We start from the raw sequence: 25,457 nt of genomic DNA, 5'->3' as shown, positions 1-25,457 counted from the left end.
CATTAAACGTTTGTTTAAATCATAAAAAATGCTGGCGCTGGCTGGCAACTTTTTTAAAAACGCTGGCGGGTAAAGATTTAAGTACTTAGTACTTTCTGTGTAATTACTACTTTGTATCTCAACTGGTAGAGCATTGCGATAATAGAGCAAATGGCATACTGATAAAATCTATAATTTAAAAGTAAATCACTTTGGAAAACCCATTTGCCACATACATAAATATAAATACATACAAATACTAGGTACCTGACCCTAAACCTGCATTTTTGTTGGGTGAATAAACTGTTAATAACTGTATACAGTTACACCGCATATTGTAAAATACAATGCGACCCATATTTCTGTTCAATCATGTGATTTATTCATTCTTGACTTAATAACACATACTGTCAAAAAAAAAGGTGCAAAACTGTACGTTTTCTGTCGCTGGGGTGGTACCCAAAGTTTCTGTTTTGTACCTTTACGGTTATACAAAACATAATTCAATGTTGCAGCTTTACATTAATGTACATATAATGTGTAACTTTAAAGGTACAGTTAGCGGTTTTGTACCCCTTAAATTTAAGTGTTACAAAATTGTTCCTGAAGGAACACAATAGGTCACTGAGGTATAATACTGTACCCCAAATGATACAACATTTCAATGTGTTGTACTTTATACCCATCCACCCCAGTTTTGTATCTTTCTTTCTAAACATGTACAATTGATTTTACGTCATAAAATCTACTCATCAATATCTAAGTATTGAAAAATGTGCAACCAATTACCTATGAAATTACCTATGTGCTGTATTCACAACATATGTTTAAAGATTTATGTTATGTGACTAAGACATAGCTGACCTATCTCTCGCAGGTCGCATAGACTCACATCTGACTCCGGATGCTCCACGCTCCGAACGCATCTCTCCTACCCTTCCCTCCTCTCCTGGCCGCCCAGGTGCCAACACCAAACAGATCCTGCCGCCCATTCCATCTGGACGCAAGACCAACGATTCTGGCCCAAAGCTGTGACAGAGTAGAAAGGTTTGAGGAAGAGTGAAGATGTTGTGTCCATCCAGTTAGGTGTGAAATATTAAATCCATTTAAGTTTCAATTAACTCTTTAACTTTAAAGACAGTCATTTAATATATGCCAATGCAAGGGGACAGCTGCTGTGGGACTTATAATACTTCAGCATTTGATATACAGTAGGCACTAAAAACAACCTGAAGGTCTGTGTAATGATATGGAGATGAGAAGTGAGGCAATAGTTGCTTTGTGTCAAATGATGGATGAGCTTTACATCACTACTTCAACTTGTGTTAATGTGGTAGTGTCACTTAAATTTCACACACTGTATGTTTATTTAATGTAATGTCATCGGTCACGTAGCCAAGCAATATTCAGGTGTCATATTTACTCAAATCAATATTTAATTTTACTGCTGATATATTCGGATAGTAGCGGTGTAGTGTTGACATGTAATGTGTGGTTGTTATTTGAACAGATTGATCTTTAGCATTTTTCATATGCATAAAGCAAAGCACCTCTTCTGCTGACAATCCATCTAGAAAATAACGTTTGTTTTTAAATAAATGTATCCTACGCTTAAATCTGACACATGTGGACAGAATAAATATTTAGAGACACGCATACAAGATATCTCTTGACACAAGTTGTGTTCGATTTCCACTTTCATTTGTCATAAGTGTGAGGTATTTGGTGTGCGCACACACCTGGCCGTCCATCAGCATCAGTCTTTCTTACCGGCAGATGTTGCAGTGATCTCATAATTCAAAGGCAGTTTCAGACACGATATCTCATAGTGCTGTGAGAGCCCCCGGGCATCATCTACATACAGTCTTCTATAATCTCTTCTAATGTTTCATTATATATCATCCTTTTTAAACATTCGTTCAAAGCTAAATCTCATGCGGTGTGAGATTATTGATCGATAAATAAAAGAATGAATTGCTTGTGTTGACATTGTTTATCAAGACCTTTGGTGTGGAGTCACACAATCAATAATATAAAAATAATTTTTCCACACACCTAATACCACTTTTTAAAACCTTTGCCTGCCTCCTTTCATCTCTGCACATATTTCAATAACATGCACTTATCTCGATGAAGGACAAACCTGTCCACACTGCAATATCTGGAGCAGGACTGGAAGAATAAATTAAGAGAAAGGCTAAATCAAAAAGAGCTGTTGTGTTTTTCCTTATAGCTGCGGTCCACATAGTATGTGTACGCAATGTGTATGTGTATGCGGGGCACATAGTAATGTTTTTGATAGCTTAGGCCTGCAGGGGTTACAGGTAATTAAGTTACTCTCCCAAAAAGTAACTAATTCCGTTACTTTTCATGGAAAGTAATATTTACTTTACTTTTAAGTTACTTTTGCGTTACTTTTTCTTACTTGGCTTAGGCTTGATCTCTTTCAGGCCTTGCAGGTGTTTTTTATGACTGAGAAGTTCTGCATTCAGAAATTGCATTTTCCATCGCAAAAATGTCAAGCTCTGGTCTGCAATCTCGGTTTCTGACTCAAACTGTTCCCGCTCAGGCGCGCACGCATAGAGTGCGTGATTCGATGTGACTATGTTTAGTTTAATTCAGTACATTATTATTTTTTAAATCAAATTAATTAAACTAAAAAGTAACTTGCATTACGTTTTTATAAAAGTAACTCAAATATGAATGTGTACATTTATAAAGTAATGCGTTACTTTACTCGTTTTCTTCAGAAAAGTAATATTATTAAGTAATGCACGTTACTTGTAATGCGTTACCCTAACACTGGATATTACTCTGCTACATTTGTAGAAAGTTACATAATATCATCTATATAAAATTACATATGAGTTTAGATGCAAAACCCTTTAACATGTTTTCTTGTAAATGAGCATTTTTTTAATAGGCTCTTATGTTTATGTTCAGTAATTTCACTTTTTAAACTAAAGGCTGTTAGTTAATAATTGAAATGCTTTAATTCCACAAATTTGACTGTATTTCACTGCAAAACCCTCTAAATGCATGCTAAAACAGCCATATCTTTGGATCGACTTCTTTGGACATGACATCGTAAACATTTGCAAAATCACAAAAGATGCAACTAGAAACAATGCAAATGATAAAATTCAGAATTCAAAATATCAAAATTAAGATTCTGAAGCACAAATTAGGGGGCGCTGTGATGCATGTTGCTGCCACATTCCGGTTGTATTCAGTTATAAGTATACTCACAAGCAGTGTTTGGGGTAACGCATTACAAGTAAAGTGCATTACGTTGAAATATTACTTTTCTGAAGTAACGAGTAAAGTAAGGCATTACTTTTTAAATGTACACATTAATATTTGAGTTACTTTTTTAAAAAGGTAATGCAAGTTACTTTTTTTTTAGTTTTAGTTTTTTTTACTGAATTAAACTAAACGTAGTCACATTATGCGTACACGCCTGTGTGGGAAAAGTTTGAGTCAGAAACTGATATGGCAGGCCAGAGCTCGACATTTTTGTGATGAAATATGCAATTTCTGAATGCAGAACTTTTCAGTCATAAAAAACGCCTGCAAGGCCTGAAAGAGATCAAACCTCATCCAAGTAAGAAAAAGTAACGCGAAAGTAACTAAAAGTAACTTAAAAGTAACACAGGCATCACTTTCCATGAAAGTAACTAAGTAACGCAATTAGTGTCCTTTAAAATGCAAGTTATCTGATTTCTGCACTAAATGACAGTGGCGTCGTTGGATAGTGCAGATTAAGGGGCAATATTATCTCCTTCTGATATCACAAGGGGAGCAAAATTTCAATAAACTATTTTTTCACGTGCTTGCAGAGAATGGTTTACCGAAACTAAGTTACTGGGTTGATCTTTTTCCAATTTTCTAGGTTGATAAAAGCACTGGGGACCCAATTGTAGCACTTAAACATGAAAAAAGGCAGATTTTCATGATATGTCCCCTTTAAATAAATAATATCTGACTTTATTTGCAAATATCTAATGCCCAATCTGTGCATATCCAGCTAGTTCCTGTCTAGTAAAATAAATGCTTTGTCTTTTGAGAACGGGGCAAAATTTTCTTGCATGTAAAATGAATCAGCTGTCAACCGACAGGAACTTTTGTATTGGAGATATTTGCTTTCAAACGGGGTAGAAGCATATGATCTTACTTTAAGATTGAGACCAGGAATTATTACTGTTCTCGTGCTTGCCGTTTCAAATCCATTTGGCACGTACTGTATTAATGTCCCGCATAAATGACTTTAAAGTGTATCAAAAATTCCTTTTTGAAAGATTTACGATACAGCATTTATAGATTCATATCACGTTGGAGCTATGCAAGGGTTATTTATGCAGGACAAGGGTCAACTTGTAATAAGTTACATATACAAATGCACCTTTCTGTTGTTTGGCCGTGCTGGCACGCAGCTGTGTTGAGTCAACATTTAATCTTAAAAGGTAACCTCTGAGAATTCATGGGCGCTTCTGCTTGAAATCCATGCAGCTCGGCTGTTGTTGCCAAGGCAACTGGCTCTCTGCAATGCACCTCCTGTTTGCCTATTTGGAGACAGCAAGCCTGAAGCCACTGACTTCATGTGCCAACAGCCCAACATTAATCTTCCCCGCTGATGGAAGAAGATTTCTAATACTTTTAATTAGGGAATATTCTGCTCTCTCTCTCTCTCTCTCTCTCTCTCTCTCTCTCTCTCTGAAAGTCAGCCATTTTCATATTTTCCAACATTTGCCAACTTTTTTAAAACTTGCTGATAATTCTAACACATTGAGTTCATGTAATATCGACTAATGGTTTAGTTTAGGGTTTCTTGTACTTTAACAGTGGCATTCTGAATTAACTCACATTTGCTCTGCATGGCGAATCAGAACAAAGAAGCCGTCAGGTGAAGTTAAAGTGTTTCTCATTCACTTTTCCCATCTATCTTTGCATGTGTCCCATGCGCTAACCCACACCAGATCTCACGCGGAGCAGGACGCCAGCTGGCTGAAGCTTTTTCCTTCATCTTGGCCAAAGGCTTTACCATGGGTCATAAATGTAGTGCTGGATTTTAAAAGCCCCATTTGATATCTAATGCAGAGCGGCTCTGTGGATGTTATCATATGGGTTTAACAGGTATATTTATCACCCGATGGTTCAGCCAGGGCTGCCGTTTCTCTCCTCTGTGTCCTCTAAACACAAGCAAATGTAGAATCAGGAATCTAAAATGCTTGGCATCTGGTATGGATTTAAATCGAGTGGCTAATTCTTTAGAGCACATGGACATGTGTAGTTTATACAGAAAGTACAGTAAAAATACAAGAAGTTGAAGTGCAGAATTGTTTTTGTATAGAATTCTGTAGACAGGTTAGGAGTCTGTTAATTCAATAAAAATTTTTATATATAGCACTTTTCACAATTTGTTTAATTGTTTCAACGCAGCTTTACATTAATAGATGCAGGAGAAATCAGAGAAAAATCGATAAAACAACATAAGCAGCAGAATAGAGTGGCTAAGTGTAAACCGGACTAGCAAGCGTAATAATAATGTAACGTATAGAAGAGGGTGCTAAATTAAGCCACACTGTAAAAAAACACTGTAAAATATCATGCACAATAAATTACAGAAATTTTCTGTAATACAAAAATACTTTTTTTCTGTAATTTTACATGTCAGCTGACTCCCCAGGGGTTGAGAAAAAAAACCTAGGAGAAAAAACTCCCGTCTTTTTAGTCAGGAGGGAAAAGTCCTAGGAGGGAAAAAACCCTTGAGAGAGAGAGCCAGACATGATTTTATATAGGATATATTATATAATAGGTACAATTTTATACAATCTTATGGGAATTAAAACATTTAAAAGAATATATCTATATATAGACACGAATAAGTAGATTAAACGGGGCAATAATGAGTAAGTCATTGCCTGGTAAATGTTTATCTCACTTTTCAAGACATGTATGGTGATTCTCAAAATCCAGACTTAGAAGGTGTCCAGCATCAGATTTTTTAAAAAGCCATTGAAGTAAATTTTTTTGCACATATAAGATTAAGGTCTGAACTTACTATAACCATTATTTTTAGAGGATTTTAAAAATATTTCCTATAAAATTATTTAAATTTTTAGATTATCATTATAAAAAATTGTCATTACCGCAACATATTACATTAAATATATGCATTTACAAACTCATGTTTCGGTAATGAGAACTAAAAAGTTGTCTAGGTACTATAACAAAATTTCAACTTTTATCTGGAGAGAAAAAATACGAACTGCTTACCTGGTAGCCATCTTGAGTGTCACAGTCAATTATGTCCCTTCCAACTATTTATTTTTTGGAAATGTTATTTCCTCGAGGGCTTAAACAATGATTGAAAATTGTTGCGGAGGATGAGAAAATTGGTCTTGGACACATTTATATTCCTTATTATTGTCTCTTTATTTGCCAATGATCACCAAATACCACATGTTTCTTTACTGTAAATGTTTATAGTATAACATGCACTGAAGCTTTTTTTATAATAAATATTTTCATGTCAAATAACCCAAATCCAGTCATGGACACGTTGAGGTAATGAAAAGTCTCCCCTAAAATGTGGAAAAACAACAAAATTGGATTGTATGATGTCATTTAAAATCATGTGCAAAATAGTACATGAAGAGATGTTTGATTATTTTGATACTTTCCTTCGCATTTACTTTTTTATCAAAATGTTTCATGACACCTCATACGTCTAATTTCGCGAGAATCGCGAGTTTGGCTTTCTGTATGCTGTAAGTCTCATATCTGGGTCAAAGCACTGCCGCATGGGCGGAGTGATCTGCTCGCAGCACACGAGAAGCCCCTGGTGAGGAGCAGAGAGTTCGGTCAGAGTTGTGCAAATCACTCCGCCCATGCGGCAGTGCTTCGTCTTCAGAGAATATAGTTCTCAGTATGTATACTGTTAAAAGATCGCTGTGTCTCATATCACCTTGTTATTTGTACACGGTTTGACTATACAAATCACAACACATAAATAGGAAAATGATCGCGTTATTTTGTCACTTATTGGGAGCAGTATACTAGCTGGAGCCATGCATTTCCAGTCTTTGTGCTAAGATAAGCTAGCGGGGGCTGCATCAGACAGAGTTACAGCACGCACGGAGATGAGAGAGGTATGTATGGACTTATCTAACTCTGGGGGATACGGTGAATAAGCTAAATTCCCAAAATGTGGGCGTGTTCCTTTAATAGTGGGGTGAGTGTTTCTGGGGCTTGTAATGAAAGACAAGGAAACAGGTAGATTATCACTTTACGCACGGTCGTATCACACTTCATTATAGTATGTGTGAATGCTTTATAGCAAACGTAGTGGTTACAATAGTCCTTGCAAATTATACCGTAGTATGGTTAGAACTGAGTTAATGTCATGCTTAAAAGACATTTAGTACCGAATTCACTCAAAAAAATTAAATTCTGCCATCATTTACTGGCACTCAAATTGTTACAGACCTGTATACAATTCTTTATTCTGTTGAACACAAAGGAAGATATGTTTGAGCAAGATTTGTAAATAATAAAGTTTTGGGCACCATTGGCTTCCATAGTATTAGGGTGATTCTCACGAAACCATTGAAACACCACGGCACTAATGATTTTAGCTTTAAAATGTGTAATATAGTAACATTAAAAAGCATCAGAATTAACACAATACTGTGTTCTACCTTGCACAATGTGTGATTTCAACATAAGAATTTATAATTGGAAATTTTATCTGATTTTCTGAAATTCTCATTACCGCAATGTGTCCGGCTGGGTTTGAACATGCGTTATGTTGTAATTTAATCAAATTAACACAAAAATATTAAGAAAAAAAATAAATGGATGTTTAGCTAGACTACTTTAGATGACAGAAAAAATATTTACTGAATATTCATGTATAATAATAATGAAGAAAAATTAGGAAAATTATGTGTCCATGCCTGATGTTCTCATCCTCCGCAACAATTTTTGAGAACAGTTTAAGCACACATACAGAATTTTAATAAAGTTTGATTTTGAGTGACCAAGCACATGGACCAGTTACTTCAAGATGGCTACCAGGTAAGATCATTTTTTTACAGTTAATTTGAAATATTGTCTTGTCAGAATGCTTACACGACATTTTGATTATCATTACCGCAACAGATGCTTATTAAATGTTAATTTAATTAATAGAAGCATAATACTTTGATTTTAAATGCATGTGCAGAATCTCCAAATTATGTTCTTTCAGGTTTGTCATGTCATTTTGAAAATATGTCAGTGTTGATGTTTTCTGACTGTTGCGGTAATGAGATTTGTTAGGACTAATTTTTTAAATTATGTTACACAAAGTGTTAATTGATAAGTAAAAGTTTTTAAATTAATGTTCCCATTTACTCCAGACTTTGTTTTTCAATGTCTGGTGGGAAAAAAGTAAATTTCAGCAGTTTTACATTTTCATGCTTGACATTTTTAAAACCAAGTTTTCGTGAGAATCACCCATTAGCATTTCCCACTATGTTTTCTGCTTGATTACAAATCTTCCATTGTGTTTAGCAGAACAAATAAATTTATACAGGTATGTAACAACCTAAGGGTGAGTAAATAATGTAAAAAAAAGAATTTTCTTTGGGTGGTTTTTCCCTTTCCCTTTAATGTGTTTACGTTTTAAGACGCATTACTTTTGCCACATTTACACTTTTCATCCAGACTACTCCAGCGTTTTTGTCCCTCATAAACGGAATTGTTCGTAAACGCTGCAGACCCTGTTTTAGTTTGAGAAGTTTGGGGTGGCACTGCAGTGTAGATGAATGTAGACGGAGTCTTATATAAACCAACAGCTGGCTTTAACGTGACAGCACATCATTTTTAAAGTGAAAGTGATTTTTATTCAGTTAAATGGAGATTTGCAACAGAGGTTTTGCCCTCCAACGACAGTATTATAAACGCTATATCAGATTTTTTTATATTTGTGTTTTGAGTATTGATGTGTTTTTAATGAATTGAAGGCCAATATGATGGGAGAAATAAAAGTTTGTTAGACATAATTTTTCATCACTTATTTCATTTTGTTTACTTCTTTAAAACGAATTTCGTTTAATATAATTTGTTTCTTAATTTTAATCAATGTTTTGTTGGTTTAATCATAATAAAACACTGCCAATATAGGCAATGATATCAATTAGTATTGCAGCATGAAGTGTTTTACTAGTTTAAACTTTAATCTTTATATTAATCTTGGTTTTCTGCAGTTAAAGAGCACCTATTTCATTGCTAAAAAACGTTATTTTGTGTATTTGGTATAATAGAATGTGTTCGTGTGGTTTATGGTTAAAAACACATTATTTTCCACATGCTGTACATTTTTGTAGCTTCAAATTTCACTCTCTTCCTGAAATGCACGGATTTGAAAAACGCTGTGTCCCTGATTGGCCAGCTGTACGTTGTGATTGGCCTAAATACCTCTGACATCAGCTGGAAATGTGACGCTCCTTACCATGTTTGAAAGATTCGCTCACAATGCAATGCTAACAGGAGTTAACTTACAGGCCGTGAGACCGAAGCGGGAGGAATAATGATAATGTCGGTCTTGTCCATGTCAACAGGGCCAGGAAGTAAACAGTTGCCTACAATCCATGTGTTTGTTATAGTCCAAGAAAAGAGATTTGCATTGGAAACGATAACTTGCGTCATTGTTTACTCTAAGGTATGTACCTTTTACATATGGTTAACATGTACTAACACACACTTACACACCAAAGGAAATGTAAAATCATGAATTGGACCATAGTTGCTCTTTAATCTATCCTCCAGACATTCTTGTTTGTCCTTTTTCTGTTCTCATACCTCCTACGCTCCTCTCCTAAGAGCTGGTTAGGCCATCAATAGTCTCCACCAATTTCTCATCTTTCTCATGTGATCATTCTCCACAGCATAAGTTTTCACTTTAGCTTATGATTTGTGATGGTCAGCGCTGTCTGTTTTCCTTCCAGAATTCATCATTAGATGCTTGATTGAAGCTTCCAGAGCTCCCGGCAGATGTGGGAAGTGCACACATTGACCAATGTTGTGTCTCCAAACCATATAGGGAGAAAAATCTTTTTTTTTTTGCCAACTTTTGATCTTTTTACACTGTTGGTCTTTTAAACTAATAATCTATATATCTGTATATGCACATGGAAAAAACCCATATAAACATATATGTTTTAATATAGATATTTGGCATATATAAAATTGGCTGTTTTCCTATATTATATGTACATATACGCACCTATATGTTCACCTAAATATATTAGTAAAATTTTTAAAATCTATAGCTGCTAAGCAACATAAATAAAAGTCCAACCAGGAGCTAGGATTCAAGCCCCACAACCTTTCAATCATGAGACACGCCACTCTCCCATCTATGCCAACATGTCCCCATCAAATTGCTTTTAACAGTAGCCATCAACCATCATACAAGAAATCATTTTCCTTGTAAATGTTTCAGGAAAATGTGTAGAGATCATAGCTTTTCATCTCATCTAATTGCCATAACCATAACATGCCAATTACATGTAATACCAATTTCACGTTAGTTCTTAGATATTGCCTTGATAATAGAAAATATGAGCTAGGCATCATGTATGACAGTTGCCAAAGTGAGATATGAGCTACAAAATGACCAGATCCTGCCATGAACTATATAGTAGACATATCTTGTATGTATAGGGCTTATATGTGGATAAAAAGCAATACAGGCGACCTATATGGCCTGTATATGCACATATATGCATTTCAATTTTGCCTATATGTGGCATATATACGTATATATGCAGCATATAGGTTTCATATATGTGCATATATGCTGTATATATGCACAGTATATGTGCATATAAGCTACATATAGGTTTCATATATGCGCATATATGAACCATATAGGTTCTTTCCGTGCCGAAAACTGTATCATACTTAGCCCTTGGTTAAGTTGCATTGCGCATTGTTTATAAATAAGATGATATATCCTGGATAAAACCGGTGCAGCTGTTTAGTGAATGAGTGCATATGTGTGTTTATGTAGAAAGAAGACACTGGATTTTGCTTTGGGGAAACACGGGCTTGTTCCTGCTTGTGGTTATCTACCCGTCGCCTGAGTGAATGTGAGATGGCAACATTGCTGCTCCAATGAATTGTGCACGGTTTTGACATTCAGTAAAGCATAAATCTAACCATGGTTCAAAGACTAACATCATTAGACATCTTGCTGTCTGTGAGCAGTAGCCCATGGACTGCAGCGTGCGTATATATGTTTGTGGCTATACAACGGTTGTAAATAATTTAGAAACATGGCCAAAGCCATAAACATATACACAAGCACTCGTACTCTAGGACACGAATACAAACATCTAACAGTGCGTTGACTGATGTGTTAAGAGGTTTGACATCCTCTCTTTTCCTCTTCAGGTGCTGTCAGTCGAACAATGTGTGGTTGGCCTCTTTTTGACATTCATCAAGTTCAATGGGTTCCTTACCTCATTGAATACCAAACACAAACTATGTGCTTCTGGATCAGGGCCATAACAAGCACCATAACCTGCCTGGACGATGTTCATACCGGTTTTGGATGCTTTTTATGGCTCTACTGATGCCCATAGTATTTTACGATCGCCATTGCACCACAGAAGGCATTGTTACTTATTCATGAAGTGCCATCCATGAAATACATTTTACCTTTTTTATCATTTCCATTCTTTTATTGGTGTCATTTGGACTGTAGTCACTATGAAAAAGTGTACGTTCTTTAAAATACTACATTTGTTGTGCCGCAGAGAAGAAAAAATTAAGACTTTCATGCAGCAAAGATGTTACGCCGTTGAAAAAATGGGGCTGTGGCAGTATCCTTTGAAAAGGTCTTAAAGGGATAGTTCACCCAAAAATGAAAATAATGTCATTAATGACTCACCCTCATGTCGTTCCAAACTCGTAAGACCTCCGTTCATCTTCAGAACACAGTTTAAGATGTTTTATATTTAGTCGGAGAGCTTGTTGACCCTTCATTGAAAATCTTTAATGACATTATTTTCATTTTTGGGTGAACTATCCCTTTAATATGTACCATTTAAGTGCAGATGTGTATATATTTAGAAACAATATGTACCCCTGAGGAACTAATAAGAAGTCTTTAGGTGTACCTGTTGAAAGGGTACCGCCCCAATGACAGCAAAAGACCATTTTTTTGACCACTTATTTGCTATTTCTAACATTATATTTCTCACGAAAACTTTTTAAAAATGTCAAGCATGAAAATGTAAAAATTGCTTAAATTTACTTTTTCCCCACCAGACATTGAAAAACAAAGTCTGGAGTAAATGGGAACATTAATTTAAAAACTTTTACTTATCATTTAACACTTTTTGTAACATAATTAAAAAAATTAGTGCTAAAAAATCTCATTACCGCAACAGTCAGAAAACATCAACACTGACATATTTTCAAAATGACATGACAAACCTGAAAGAACATAATTTGGAGATTCTGCACATGCATTTGAAATCAAAGTATTATGCTTCTATTAATTAAATTAACATTTAATAAGCATCTGTTGCGGTAATGATAATCAAAATGTCGTGTAAGCATTCTGACAAGACAATATTTCAAATTAACTGTAAAAAAATGATCTTACCTGGTAGCCATCTTGAAGTAACTGGTCCATGTGCTTGGTCACTCAAAATCAAACTTTATTGAAATTCTGTATGTGTGCTTAAACTGTTCTCAAAAAGTGTTGCGGAGGATGAGAACATCAGGCATGGACACATAATTTTCCTAATTTTTCTTCATTATTATTATACATGAATATTCAGTAAATATTTTTTCTGTCATCTAAAGTAGTCTAGCAAAACATCCATTTATTTTTTTTCTTAATATTTTTGTGTTAATTTGATTAAATTACAACATAACGCATGCTCAAACACAGCCGGACACATTGCGGTAATGAGAATTTCAGCAGAAAATGAGATAAAATTTACAATTATAAATTCTTATGTTGAAATCACACATTGTGCAAGGTAGAACACAGTATTGTGTTAATTCTGATGCTTTTTAATGTTACTATATTAAAGCTAAAATCATTAGTGCCGTGGTGTTTCAATGGTTTCGTGAGAATCACCCATATATGTGTGTGTGTGTGTGTTGTGTCAGACTCCTGAAGTGTGTTCTCTGTGCAGATGGATGTGTTTTTTATTGCTGTTGGCAATGACTACATGTGTATCGGCATAGTTTATGTCTTATTGAGGATTGAGGAAGGCTCACACACATACCCGCCTCCAGTGGATACATCCGAGTGTTCAGGTTGCCGTGGGCAACGATGCCTTGAGTTTCTGGAGTAAGAGAGCCTGCCAGTTGTGCCACAGGTACCCAGATTGAAATGCGTTCATATTTTAACACGCACCATTCGTTTCTTTTCTTCTACCAAAACTTTAAATGAGGCACTTGTGTTTATATTACATCAATCAATAGCTTTTCCCCAATAGCAAAGCTCAGGCAGGCACATTATTTAAACACGGACTTTGAACTCATTCCACGTCAAAAACACAATTAAAGTCGAGTCGGAAAGGCACTGCAGGGGCAGAATAATGAACCGTTGGGGGCATCGGAGCACAGAAAATGAACTTATAATTAAGATTTCAACATTGCATTAAATCTATACATCATCAAATTGGAATTTCGTTTTCCCAGGAGCCTGTGAGGCAATAGCTCTTCATTATTCAGACCTGAACACAAACTTTCGGTTATTTTTGGATATCGAGGATGCATTTAGCAGTTGAGAGCTCTATGTGTGATAGATATTATGTACCACAGATGAAATGAGAGCTACCTGTATGCAGACAGACACTTTATGTAGATACAGAGGTAACAGACAATCCCAAGGCTAACGTGCCTGTGAAAACAAGATATTCGTACCGGAGGAGCAATTACCCATCATGTTACTGATGTTTTTACAACACCGTGTCAGCAACTCAGCCCAGCCCTGCGAATTCCTGCCTGTGACTGACAAGAGATTTTTTCGGTGAAATGTTCTTTGTTTTGCTTGAAATGAATCGAAGCACATTTCATCTGAGGTGTGGGGATTTTTATGCACTGAAACTTTGCAATTAGCTGCTAGTTTGTAAAGACAAGTCCTGTTGATATTTCCCAAGTTGATGAGCCATTATCAGCTTTGTTCAGCATGCCTTTAATGAAGCACCATTATGGTACAATGACTTTTTGAGCTGTGAGGCTTTAGATTTCATTATGGATGCAGTGCTTAAATTCTTAAACCAGTTGACGTAAACTATCATTGCCGTTTGCTTATAGATCCAGTATACATAAGGAATATTTGATGACGGGACGTTGAATTATTCTAACATAATGCAAACCCAAGGTGGTAATGCGTGTAGTGCTGTTGCACCGCGGGTGTGCATCATTTTTAAATAGTTAAAAAGTAAATTATTCCTTGCTCTGGTGGTTATTTTAAGAGATTTGACCGGTGTCCATTTATCAAAAAATAATGCATACCTGTGGAATGTTTCTTAACCAATCAGAATAAAGCATTCAACAGCCCTGATATATAACGCAGAGTCCTTTAGGAAGAGAGTTGCATCATCTCCGTTTCTAAGTTTGTTTGTTTTTTCACTTACATTTTGCTTTTTCATGTCCTGCACCTGAGCCATAGCTGGACCCTTTTAGAATTTTTAATATATGGTATATTGGTCAATGACGTGACGTTAATTATTTTGTGTCCGTATGGTTCAATTAAATGTGAAAGGGTTAAAATTTCAAAATAAATTTGCAGATTATTTTTTTCTTTTTTGAGGACAAAGTCTAAAATTTCTGGTTTTATTTCATTTTAAAAGAATATGTGGGGGATAATTGCAAAAATGTCAATGTGGTGTAACCGGTCTGTGTCAATTGGTGCAACTAGGTTTTTTAAGTGAAAATATTAGTGCTGGGCAAAGATTAATCGCGACCAATCGCATACAAAACAAAAGTGATTTTTGGCATAATATATGAGCATGTGCTCTGTGTATGTATTCATGTATGTATTTAAGAAACATTTACATGTTTATATATATTTATTTATATTTTTATATATTCTATATAAAAAATAAATTAAAAAAATTATATATAAGTAAAACAATTCTGAAATGAATATATGAATGTGTGTGTGGTTAAATATATACAATAATTAGACACAGTACACACTGAAAAAATGATTCATTGAATTTAATAAATTTTTTTAAGGTAAGTGGTTGCAATCAATTTATTTAAGCTACATTTAAACAAAAAAGATTAGTAACGTAAAATAAAATATAAAACTTTTGTTTAAATGTAGCTTAAATAAATTGATTGCAACCACTTACCTTAAAAAAAATTATTAAATTCAATAAATCATTTTTTTCAGTGCATGCACAAATATTTTGCAAAAAATCACTTTTATTTTGTATGCGATTAATCGCGATTAATCTTTGCCCAGCACTAGAAAATATTAATATATTCATGAAAAGATGTGGAATAAAATATAATCATCTAGTTTAGTGTAATATAATTTTTTTTTACATATATTTTTACATAATTTGTCAAGATTATTTAGAAAACAGAGCTGTTTTCAGCGTATGTCAGGACAAATATTACAAAAACGCATAAAAATTTACATTTAGAAATAACTAATGAAACGATATTTCAAAATGTTTTTTTTAATGATTACGCTTACATGCCATCAAGGTGGATAAAATATTTAATATTTCTCATTCTTTGGCGCAATTGGCGGTTACACCATTTGACAATTTTCCGGTCCATTCAGTCTAAACTTTCATGAAAATGGTGCAAATGTAATTTTTTATAGCATAAAATTAACATAAAAACACTATGTGCATTGAAATAAACGTGATGTGTTCTTTTAAAACATGTTAAAACATTTTTTTATCATCTTGCCAAACTGTTTTAAAATTAACATAAAAACACTACAGTATGTGCATTGAAATAAACGTGATGTGTTCTTTTAAAACAAGTTAAAACATTTTTTTTATCATCTTGCCAAACTGTTTTTGTCACTGACCCACACTGTAAAAAATACTTTGCTGCCTTAAAAAGAGATGAGTTGTCACAACTTAAAAAATATAGTTGAGAAAAGTCAACTTAATTTTATAAGTTATAACAACTCACCTGTAGTTATAACAACTCATCTCTAGTCAAGATAAATAATAGTAAATTGAAATGACTTGAAAATCCTAGTTTTTTAAGACAGCAAGGTATTTTTTACATAGTATGTTCTGCAAAGTCCAAGATAATCCACCTGTTGACCCTCTTGTACATTTAATCTTCTTTCCATATGTGACCCTGGACTACAAAACAGTCATCAGGGTCACATTTGTAAAATTAAGATTATGCATCATCTGAGGGTTCCAAAAAAATTTAATATTGAGAAAATCGCCTTTAAATGTGTCCAAATGAAGTACAAAATATCTTCATTGAACATAATCTTGAAGTAATATCCTATGTTTGGCATGTTTTGACCCATACAATACTGCTAATATACCCGTGCGATTTATGACTGGTTTTGGGTCCAGGGTCACATATAAGCAATAGGCATAAGAACAACTCCTGTTTACTTGTTTGGAAGAGGATTGAAGTCTTGTATTGGATTTCAATATTTCAAATGATCAATACAGTTTCACTAAAATAATAAAAAAACTCTTCTAAAACACTTCTAAAGCTCAAATCATATGGTAATCAAATATATAATTATTAGTGGCTATTTTAACTGAAAGGTGGGACTTAAATTTCCACAGCTACCCTTTTGAGCTTTGTAATTACCCTTATGACATTGTACAATATACTGTAAGATTATGTGATTTAATAAATCTGTATAAGAGCATGTGGGTCAGTGAAAGATCAAATAAGGTTAGATATTGACCAATGCATCTACAATTGATGCATAAAGCTCAGTAGAATTAAAAACATTTGACTTTAAAGCAGTATACACAAATCTGATCTGTGATCCTTTTTTCTCTCATTGTCTTGCATCTCTCATTGTCCCTCCTGACATCAAAAGACAAAAGGATTTATGGCACCCTTGGTGCCCCGTAGATAGAGCTGACCCAGTGTCCGAAGAGGTCACGGACATGAAAGCCTGACCTTACAGTGCACAGCAGCAAGTCTCGGCACACCTGTGGGTCAAGCAAGAGGACGCTGAGAATCACTTTCTCCTTCTGTGTTTTTCTATTCATGCAATCCTTTCCTCCTCAGTGACTTTAAATCCGACATCACCCTATAGGGCTCCCGGAGGAACCTTGAATTACACCGTGTGCCAAATTATTTTTCTAAACTCTGAAATGTCGTATCAAGGTCTGGTTAGCTCCATATATTGTGCATTAGTCATCTATGTGCTGTGTGCTACTCTGAAGTAGCTGATTCTGATTGGTCGACCAGCTAGTGCATTCTCAAATGTGCGTGTATTGACTGTAAACATTTCTGTTTTTTTACATCTGTGCTTAATAGAAAATGCAAATATCCCTTTAATGAAAATTCTGTTTACCGCCTAGCTTTTTTGGGGGGAGGGGTCCTGAAGGTAAAACAATTATTTAAACAAATGAGTTTTGTAAATAAGGCACATTCTCCAGTGAGCCGTCTTTCATATCCAAAATAGAAATGCAGTTTTCAGAGGAATTTAATCCAATTTAGTGAAATAAATATGCTTGTTTTTGCATAAAATATTTGACTCCATTCGCAAACGGTATGGTTTAAACATAAACCTAAATGAACATACATATTTTTACATATTTTTAAGAAAGCAGGACAAGAATACTACACTTAAAAAGCTGTAAAAAAGTGGCACCACTGAACTTTTTCACATTACATGACTATACATTCTTTTACATGGATGCGGCATGCTTTAATGCCTATATTTTTCCCTTCTCTGCAGGATGATCCTATGCTTGACCTTTGACCTCGAGGGTCAGAACAGTTTCTCAGCTTCAGGCCTGCTAAGTTATAGTGTGTCATGAATGACAGCTGGCAAAAACCAATAAACACAATCTTTTGCATTCCTCTGAAAGACTCTCAAAGAAGACCTGTCATGTGACTTTCTTTTGAACAGGTCCACTGTTTGTTTCAAGCATGAATGCACCTGACCAGGTTAAGCTTTGGCAGGTTTATTTATGAGGCACATGGGTGTTTAAACTGTAATGGGAGGTACACACCAAACACATTCCTCGCTCTAAATTACTCGCGGGATTTCACTTCGCGTCTGCTTGAGTTGAATAGTTTTAACTAGTGTGGAAGATGCGTTTGAGTCGAATAAGCGTTTTTTTTTGGCAATCGTGCTGCCCACACTGCAAAAAATGACTGTCTTGGTTTTTTTGTCTAGTTTTTGGTACAAATAAAAAAAGAATTCTTAATGAGCAAAATAACCTAAGGAAATAAGTTTAGTTTTAGACCAAAAAAACATAAAATTTAAGTGAATTTGTGCTTAAAACACGCGACAAAAAAATCTTGACCTTTTATCTTTAACACTTAATTCAAGAAAGATGTTTCATACCCCATTGGCAGATTTTTTTTTTTTGCTTGTTTTAAGCACAAATTCACTTAAATTGTATGTATATTTTTTAGGGCTGTCAAAAGATTAATCGTGATTAATCGCATCCCAAATAAAAGTTTGTGTTTACATAACATATGTGTGTGTAGTGTGTATAATTGTTATTTATATATAAAAACACACACAGTCATGTATATATTTAAGAAAAATTGGTTATATTTATATATAAAATATTTATGTTTCTATATAACATAAATTATATACATTTATATACATAAATGCAAATATTTCTTAAATATATACATGAATGTGTGTGTATTTATATATACATAATATTTACACACAGTAAACACACATATGTTATGTAAACACAGACTTTTATTTTGGATGCGATTCATCGCGATTAATCTTTTGACAGCCCAAATTTTTTTTGTCTAAAAACTATTTATAAACTAACTTATTTTTTTTAAAGTCATTTTGCTCATCAAGAAAATGCATCTTAATTTAAGAATTTGTAGATATTTGTTCGGAAAACAAGACAAAAACACTAAGTAAGAAAGTAATTTTTTGCAGTGAAATTCGCGTAATTTGCATTGCCCACACAAGTTTTCATCTATTCACGTCTATTCGCGTCTTTGCATTGACTTTGTATGTAATATACTCCCGTAAATAGTTAAATTCGCTTCTGGTGTAATGGTACACACTGCAAAAGATGATTTCAAATCAACATATATTTTTATATGTTATTATGTCAACTTATCACAAGTCAAACTTAAAATACACTAGTCAACATTTAAATCTTTCCCCTCCATTGACGAGTTATCTCGTGAATTAAAAGAAAACATTTGCATAAAAAAGTGTTCCTGATTAAGTTTTATGTTAGTCTCAATACCGCAATTACCCAAATTATGAAAAAACTGAAGCCAAAACATTATTTACTCATTTTAAACTCTGTGTATGTTTTGATAATCGTTCTGATTCTGATCTCTAACAAAATTCCTTTACAAAAATGTAATTATTTGCTAAAAAATATTTTAAAAGAAAAATACCCATATTTAAGAGTTCATAAGCAGAGAAATAATATAGATAGGATGAAATGTTTTTTTCCCCCGTTTTGTTTGTTTATTGTTTGCTTGAAAGCAGAGGGCCGTTCTTTCATTTGATATATTTGTATGCTTATATATTTTTAGAAGAAAATTTTCCTGGAAGGCATTTTGTGAAACTTTTGTAAAAAACACAAAAAATGCTAGTGAGCAACGTTTCAAAAAATGGCTGGCGATGAATGACTTAAAGTGGATTAAAAGTCTTAAAAGTTGTCTTAAAACCAATACCCGTTCTTGTCTTAGGACCAGTGGCGACTGTTGACTTTTCTTCCAAGGGGGCGTGAATTCGGAATGTGTTTATTGCGTCATGTGAACCATGTGCATCATGTGTCTTGTCGGGGTAAGTGCCTGCTGCACTTGCATCGAGACAGTTTATAATAAAAAACGCTCATGTTCACAAAATATTTGAAACAAAGTGTCTGGCAAACCCCAGCGTCTCTTTTATCATAAACCCTTTAGACGTGTGTGCAGCAGGCACTTATTTTGACAAGACACTTGATGCACATAGGTTTACACATATTTTGAAATGACGAACCACACACATGGCGGACTACATACTAGAGGTCAACCGATATTAGATTTGGCCGATAACAATTACTAAGTTGGGCACTATCTGCCGATAACCGATAAATTAACTGATAGTTTTTGACCATTTACTGAATTCAAACACAACACTTATAACTCATTCACTAAGCTCAAACATAACACAACAACTTTATTACAACATTAGAATATAGATTTGACAAAATAATTTGTAATTTTAAGTAAAAAATATTAATATATATAAACTATCACCAAACCTTAAAGTAAGCCAATTAAAATAATACTTAACCAAAGTAACACACCAAAGAACAATAAAAAGTATTGGCTGGAAATATGAACTATTAAGTATGATTAATATAATGCATTTTATTACAATTCCAAATAACTATACGCAGGAAAGTTTCAGCCATGTCAGTATGCAAATAAGCAGTCTAAACTTTTTCCAGAATGCATTTTTAATTTTGGTCGGGCACTCCTTAAGAACCAGAAAAAAATATCGGTCGGAATTTTTGTCGATGAACGATAGTTATTTTTATCGTTATCGGCGGTGATTAATCAGCAGATCCGATGAATCGGTCGACCTCTACTACATACATGTTGTGACGAACCTCGCATTGTGCGCCCTCGAAAAAGAAGTCACCAGCCGCCACTTTGATGAACGTTTTTAATCCACTTTAAATGTTGACTAGTATAGTAGCTTGAATTGACTTGCAAAACCAAGTTGTTTTACCTTCATAACTTACATAATTCCTGCAATTCCTGTCTCTCTCTCTCTCTCTCTCTCCTGTCTGTCTTTCATTGCCTTAACTGTACTGTAAGCCAACTTGTTGTAGCTCTTCCACACCCCCTAAAACTTTCCCCTTCAGAGGAATTTACTTCATTCATTCACTCCCACTTTCTCCATACACTTTCCTCTGAGTCTCTCTTGGATTCTTAAACCCCTTGTCCTTGGACTGTGCCTTACAGCATCCCGTAACCAATATTTAAATTGGATTATTAGGATCTCCAGCGGATTGAGGCCGATTCAAGCATTCTGTCGATTCTGTGGATTCAGAGTTTGGGAAAAGGATCATGGTACTGTGTCAAAGGTGAGTGAAGGTCTACTATAATGTAACTCTAATTGATTACAATTTGTGTCTGCTGTCTTCCACAACTCTAATTTTGCAGCTCATCGCTTCATAATAGAAAGGGTTGTATATCTATCATGGACTCTGCCAAGTTTCTCTCCTTTTTTGTCTCTGTTGATCACTCTGGATGTGGGCCAGTCTTCTACTGAAATTGCGCTGAACGCTCATCAAAGTTCATTCTCGCTCAACTTACTCAAACATCCGAGTACACGGCTGCTCGGAACCAATATGACGGTTTTGAGTTCGTTTATTTGTTAATGCATTCTGTGATAAAGTAATTGCGGTACAAAATAAGAGACCGTTCAATTCGCCGCATGCCGTTCCACTCCATTTACTGGCTTTGAATTGTCCCACTAATGCAACTAAAAAGCCTTGAGAGTAGAGAGTGTGTCGGTGATGTCTTTAGTCGGATAGCATTTTCCTCCCCGTGCATGCTTTTAGATGCCCTTCAAAGTCGAGCATCAGCGCTTATAGAGGTAGAGCATAAAGTCACTTCATTACTGTACGCTGGTAGCCTGCCTTTCACGACCGATAAGCTTTGTTAAACAACGTTATTTCCAGCTTCGTACTGTATTGAGAGTTTGTCTAGGCATCTGTGTTACAACAGATGTTGTGTGCAGACTTGCCCTCACTATCTTTAAAGCACGTTTTTTGGATACTTGGTTAGTACATGAATTGGCTCTATTGAACTTTTTGTAGATTGGTTTCTATTTATCGCTTTTATTTTGGCTTTAGTTTGGTTTGATGTCCCACCGTGCGCACGCAAGAACTGTTTTGGACACTTTTAAGTAATATGTTTTTTGGGAACATCCAATTTAAAGCTATAGAGATAATCTTCTGTGAAGGTTCGGAATGCAGAAATGGCTAACAAACACTCGTAAAAAGAGGCCAACTTCAGTGCCTTTATAATCCTTCAAAGCACACAATCCAACTCGCGGGTCAGCCTGCGCTCGTGAGATTACATTCTCTGCTGCATGACTTGCCGCTATGCATTTAATAGATTGCAGGGACATCAGAGGAATATACACTGAGTCACGGCCGCGTCACCTTCCCGTCTGATCCGCCACACTCCGAAGTCCAAACGCACCGATTCAAAGTCTCTACAGGTGTAAAGCCGACTTTTACGTGCTCGAACAGGACAGAGTTTGACTGGTATGTGCCGTGTGCCTTACAGAGCCCCTAAGATCCTCCGTGAAAGATCTGGCAGCTTTCCACTACATCTGTGATGGGAAAACATGCTTACTTAGTACGCCGAGGTTGTCTGACCTGCTTAAAGGGCCTGTGATGACACCTGCCAGGACATAAAGTTCTAGTGCTACAGCATGCAAAAACGTTTCATGGAGTTGCACGTACTGTACACCCAGGAGAAGTTGGAGTCACCAAGTCCTTGCAGCCGCATTAATTTTGTGGACTGTCAAACTCTCTCCCTGTGCATTAGAAGTGGCAGTCGTGCAGTAAAGCATTGCATTAGCAAGCCTGCGCCGTCTGACACTCCTGTCTGTTGGCTGAACAGAGACTCGCTGGTTGTAATATTCCCCACAGATGTAGCCTGACAAAGCCACGGCAATTGCGTGCGAGATCATTGAGTCCGTATGGTACGTTGTTAGTTACAACAGTATCTGGAGTGACAGTCTTTCCACCTTCGAATTTTGTATTAGGGCACATATTATGCAAAATCCACTTTTACAAGGTGTTTGGACATAAATGTGTGTTGGCAGTGTACACAACTACAATGAAAAAATCCACCCACTCCTTTTTAATTCCCATTAAACTAAAGCAGTCTCGTTAGACATGCTGTTTTGATTCTCTTGTTAATGTGATGTCACACAAACAAAGCCCCGCCCACAGCCACTGACTGACTGGTTAATTTTACCCAAAAGCTTTTCTAAATTTGTATATATGCACACTAATACAGCTAAAGATACTATTATCTCAGACTGTATTCACAGGAATCAGATTTATTTTTAACCAAAAGCGCTCACTGTCTGTTGGTTAGGGTATAGCTCATTTGGGTACACACATGGGAACGGAGCTTTTTTGCATATAGGGGTATTTGGACATATTATAACAAATGATCTGTGGGATATTTTGAGCTTAAACTTCAGACACATTCTATGCACACCTGAGACTTATAATATATGTTGTAAAAATATGCATAATATGTGCCCTTTAAAGGCAGGTGCATGATCTCTGAAAGCCAATGTTGACATTTGAAATCACCTAAACAAACACGCCCCTGCCCCAATAGAATCTTCTTTTGATAGACAGTTAGTAGACACGCCCCATATTGCTGATTGGCTACAAGTGTGTTTTGGTAGTGCTGAGGTACATGTTACATGTTGGTACGCAATTTATACATATCTTTACCTTAATTGTACATTTTAGGACCATCCCGGTGACATCTTTAGTAGCTCTTTTTCTGTCTCTTTTCTTTGCTATTGCTACAAATATGCCCGTGCTACTTATGACTTATGGTCCAGGGTCACATATGGCGCTTTAGTACCCCACAATTTGGTTTGGGTCGGGTCAGCTTACTTTTGTGAGCTTTTCCACTGGGTGCAGTACACTGAAAAAAATGACTAATTGAATTTACTCAATTTTTTAAAGTAAGTGGTTGCAATCAATTTATTTAAGCTACATTTAAACAAAAGTTTTATATTTTATTTTACTTTACTAATCTTTTTGTTTAAATGTAGCTTAACTAAATTGATTGCAACCACTTACCTTAAAAATTGAGTAAATTCAATGAATAATTTTCTTTAAGTGTACGTTGTACCCGATACTTTTTTTTTGTACCACCTTGGTCGGGATTTCAAGTGACCCAAGATGATACCAAAATGTGACGCGAAAACACTGTAGATCACTGATTGATATAATGTAAAAGATTAGCTTTACCTTCATGCTAGCTTGCGCTGTCTCGAGCAAACATGTTGTCATCTGTGCTTTGCTGTAAGTTCATAAACTCTCTTTTGGCGATGAAAAACATCTACAGGTTGAGAATCAGAAACACCATACCAATTTTTTTCCAGACTGCAGTTTGTGGTGGCACATTCGCGATGCGCACGTCAACATATATGCTTAAAAGCAACTTAAATGAGGCTTATCGGAGCGCGTCGACCAACGCCACGGGTGTTAGAAACTGTCATTTGAGACAGAGGTAGTGATAAACGCGATGTGCAAACATTTATTTGTGGTGGTCAATTTTAATTTTGTGTTGGATTGAGAAATAAATGAATGTATGGGAATGTACAACCACACTCTCACTTGTATGATGTCACAGCAGTAGGCAGCGCAAATATAACGACACGCCTATAATCCCTCCCACTCCGAAGTGTTACTAAACTTGATGGATGAGCTGAACAAGCCTGTGGGGTTCTATGCAATGGAAAAGTGCCAATATTGTTGTAGTAAATTGGTGGTCAAATAATTTTGAGTGTAACTTTAACTACCGATGGTCCTTTAAGTTCTTACCTTAACCGAAACCTTTGACCTTTTTGTGGGGTTGTTGATCTTTCCATCCAGTTATATCAAATAATTTTCGAATAATATGAGTAATAATGTTTTATAGCGGGGGCGATTCTAGAATTTTCATTTTAGGGGGGGCTCAGCCGCCTAATGTGGGTATAATAACAAAGAATAAATAAATAAAATAAATAATTGTTTACATACAGTGTGAGGCCTATATATGAACAGTGGCAGAGCTAGAATTAAATGGGATGGCCAGGGGGTGGCCAAGGCTACTTTAGGGGGTCTATAGTCCATGAAAGAAAACGATATGCAACCTGTATCAAAAAAAAACATGAATGAATATGATTGCTGATTACTTCATATTACCCCACATTAGATAAATATTCATATATTGCATTGACTACATACATTACTGGCACAGATGTAAACATAATGTACCTGTAATGCCAAATTTAAACATTTCTATTTCTCCCTCTTCCAGCCTACGATGAATTATGTTACATTTGCAACGTACGTTAATATCTTTTTAATATTTGTTTTACTTGTTTGACTCTGTGGACCCTGTACCGGGTCCAGAATTATCTTATTTTGACTTAATATAAAATATATTATATATGTTTTACTGTAAGAAAGTTATGTACACTTAATTTACACTATCACCCCCCCACACAATTTTTTATATGATTT

General features: G+C 35.3%; 2 protein-coding genes across 4 annotated transcripts in view; both read left to right on the top strand.

The window, feature by feature from the left end:
- Window positions 1-18,044, top strand: part of lrguk (leucine-rich repeats and guanylate kinase domain containing) — a 43,461-nt gene extending 25,417 nt beyond the window's left edge. For 2 of the 3 annotated variants that reach the window (XM_055190562.2, XM_055190559.2), the window contains one exon: window positions 857-1,640. In XM_055190562.2, coding sequence (XP_055046537.2) covers window positions 857-1,014 — 158 coding nt within the window. In that variant the 3' untranslated portion in view covers window positions 1,015-1,640. Of the gene's footprint in view, window positions 1-856; window positions 1,641-17,917 lie in introns of those variants that run through there. The other variant, XM_055190560.2, reaches the window with a different exon arrangement.
- Window positions 18,045-20,515: 2,471 nt separating this feature from the next.
- Window positions 20,516-25,457, top strand: part of col7a1l (collagen type VII alpha 1-like) — a 103,360-nt gene continuing 98,418 nt past the window's right edge. Inside the window, exon 1 of the mRNA XM_073868386.1 lies at window positions 20,516-21,263. The gene's annotated coding sequence lies outside the window, so the exon portion shown is untranslated. The remainder of the gene's footprint in view (window positions 21,264-25,457) is intronic.

Source organism: Misgurnus anguillicaudatus, chromosome 1 (genome assembly GCF_027580225.2).
Source record: "Misgurnus anguillicaudatus chromosome 1, ASM2758022v2, whole genome shotgun sequence".
Lineage (NCBI taxonomy): Eukaryota > Metazoa > Chordata > Actinopteri > Cypriniformes > Cobitidae > Misgurnus > Misgurnus anguillicaudatus.
This window is presented reverse-complemented; position numbering and strand designations above follow the sequence as displayed.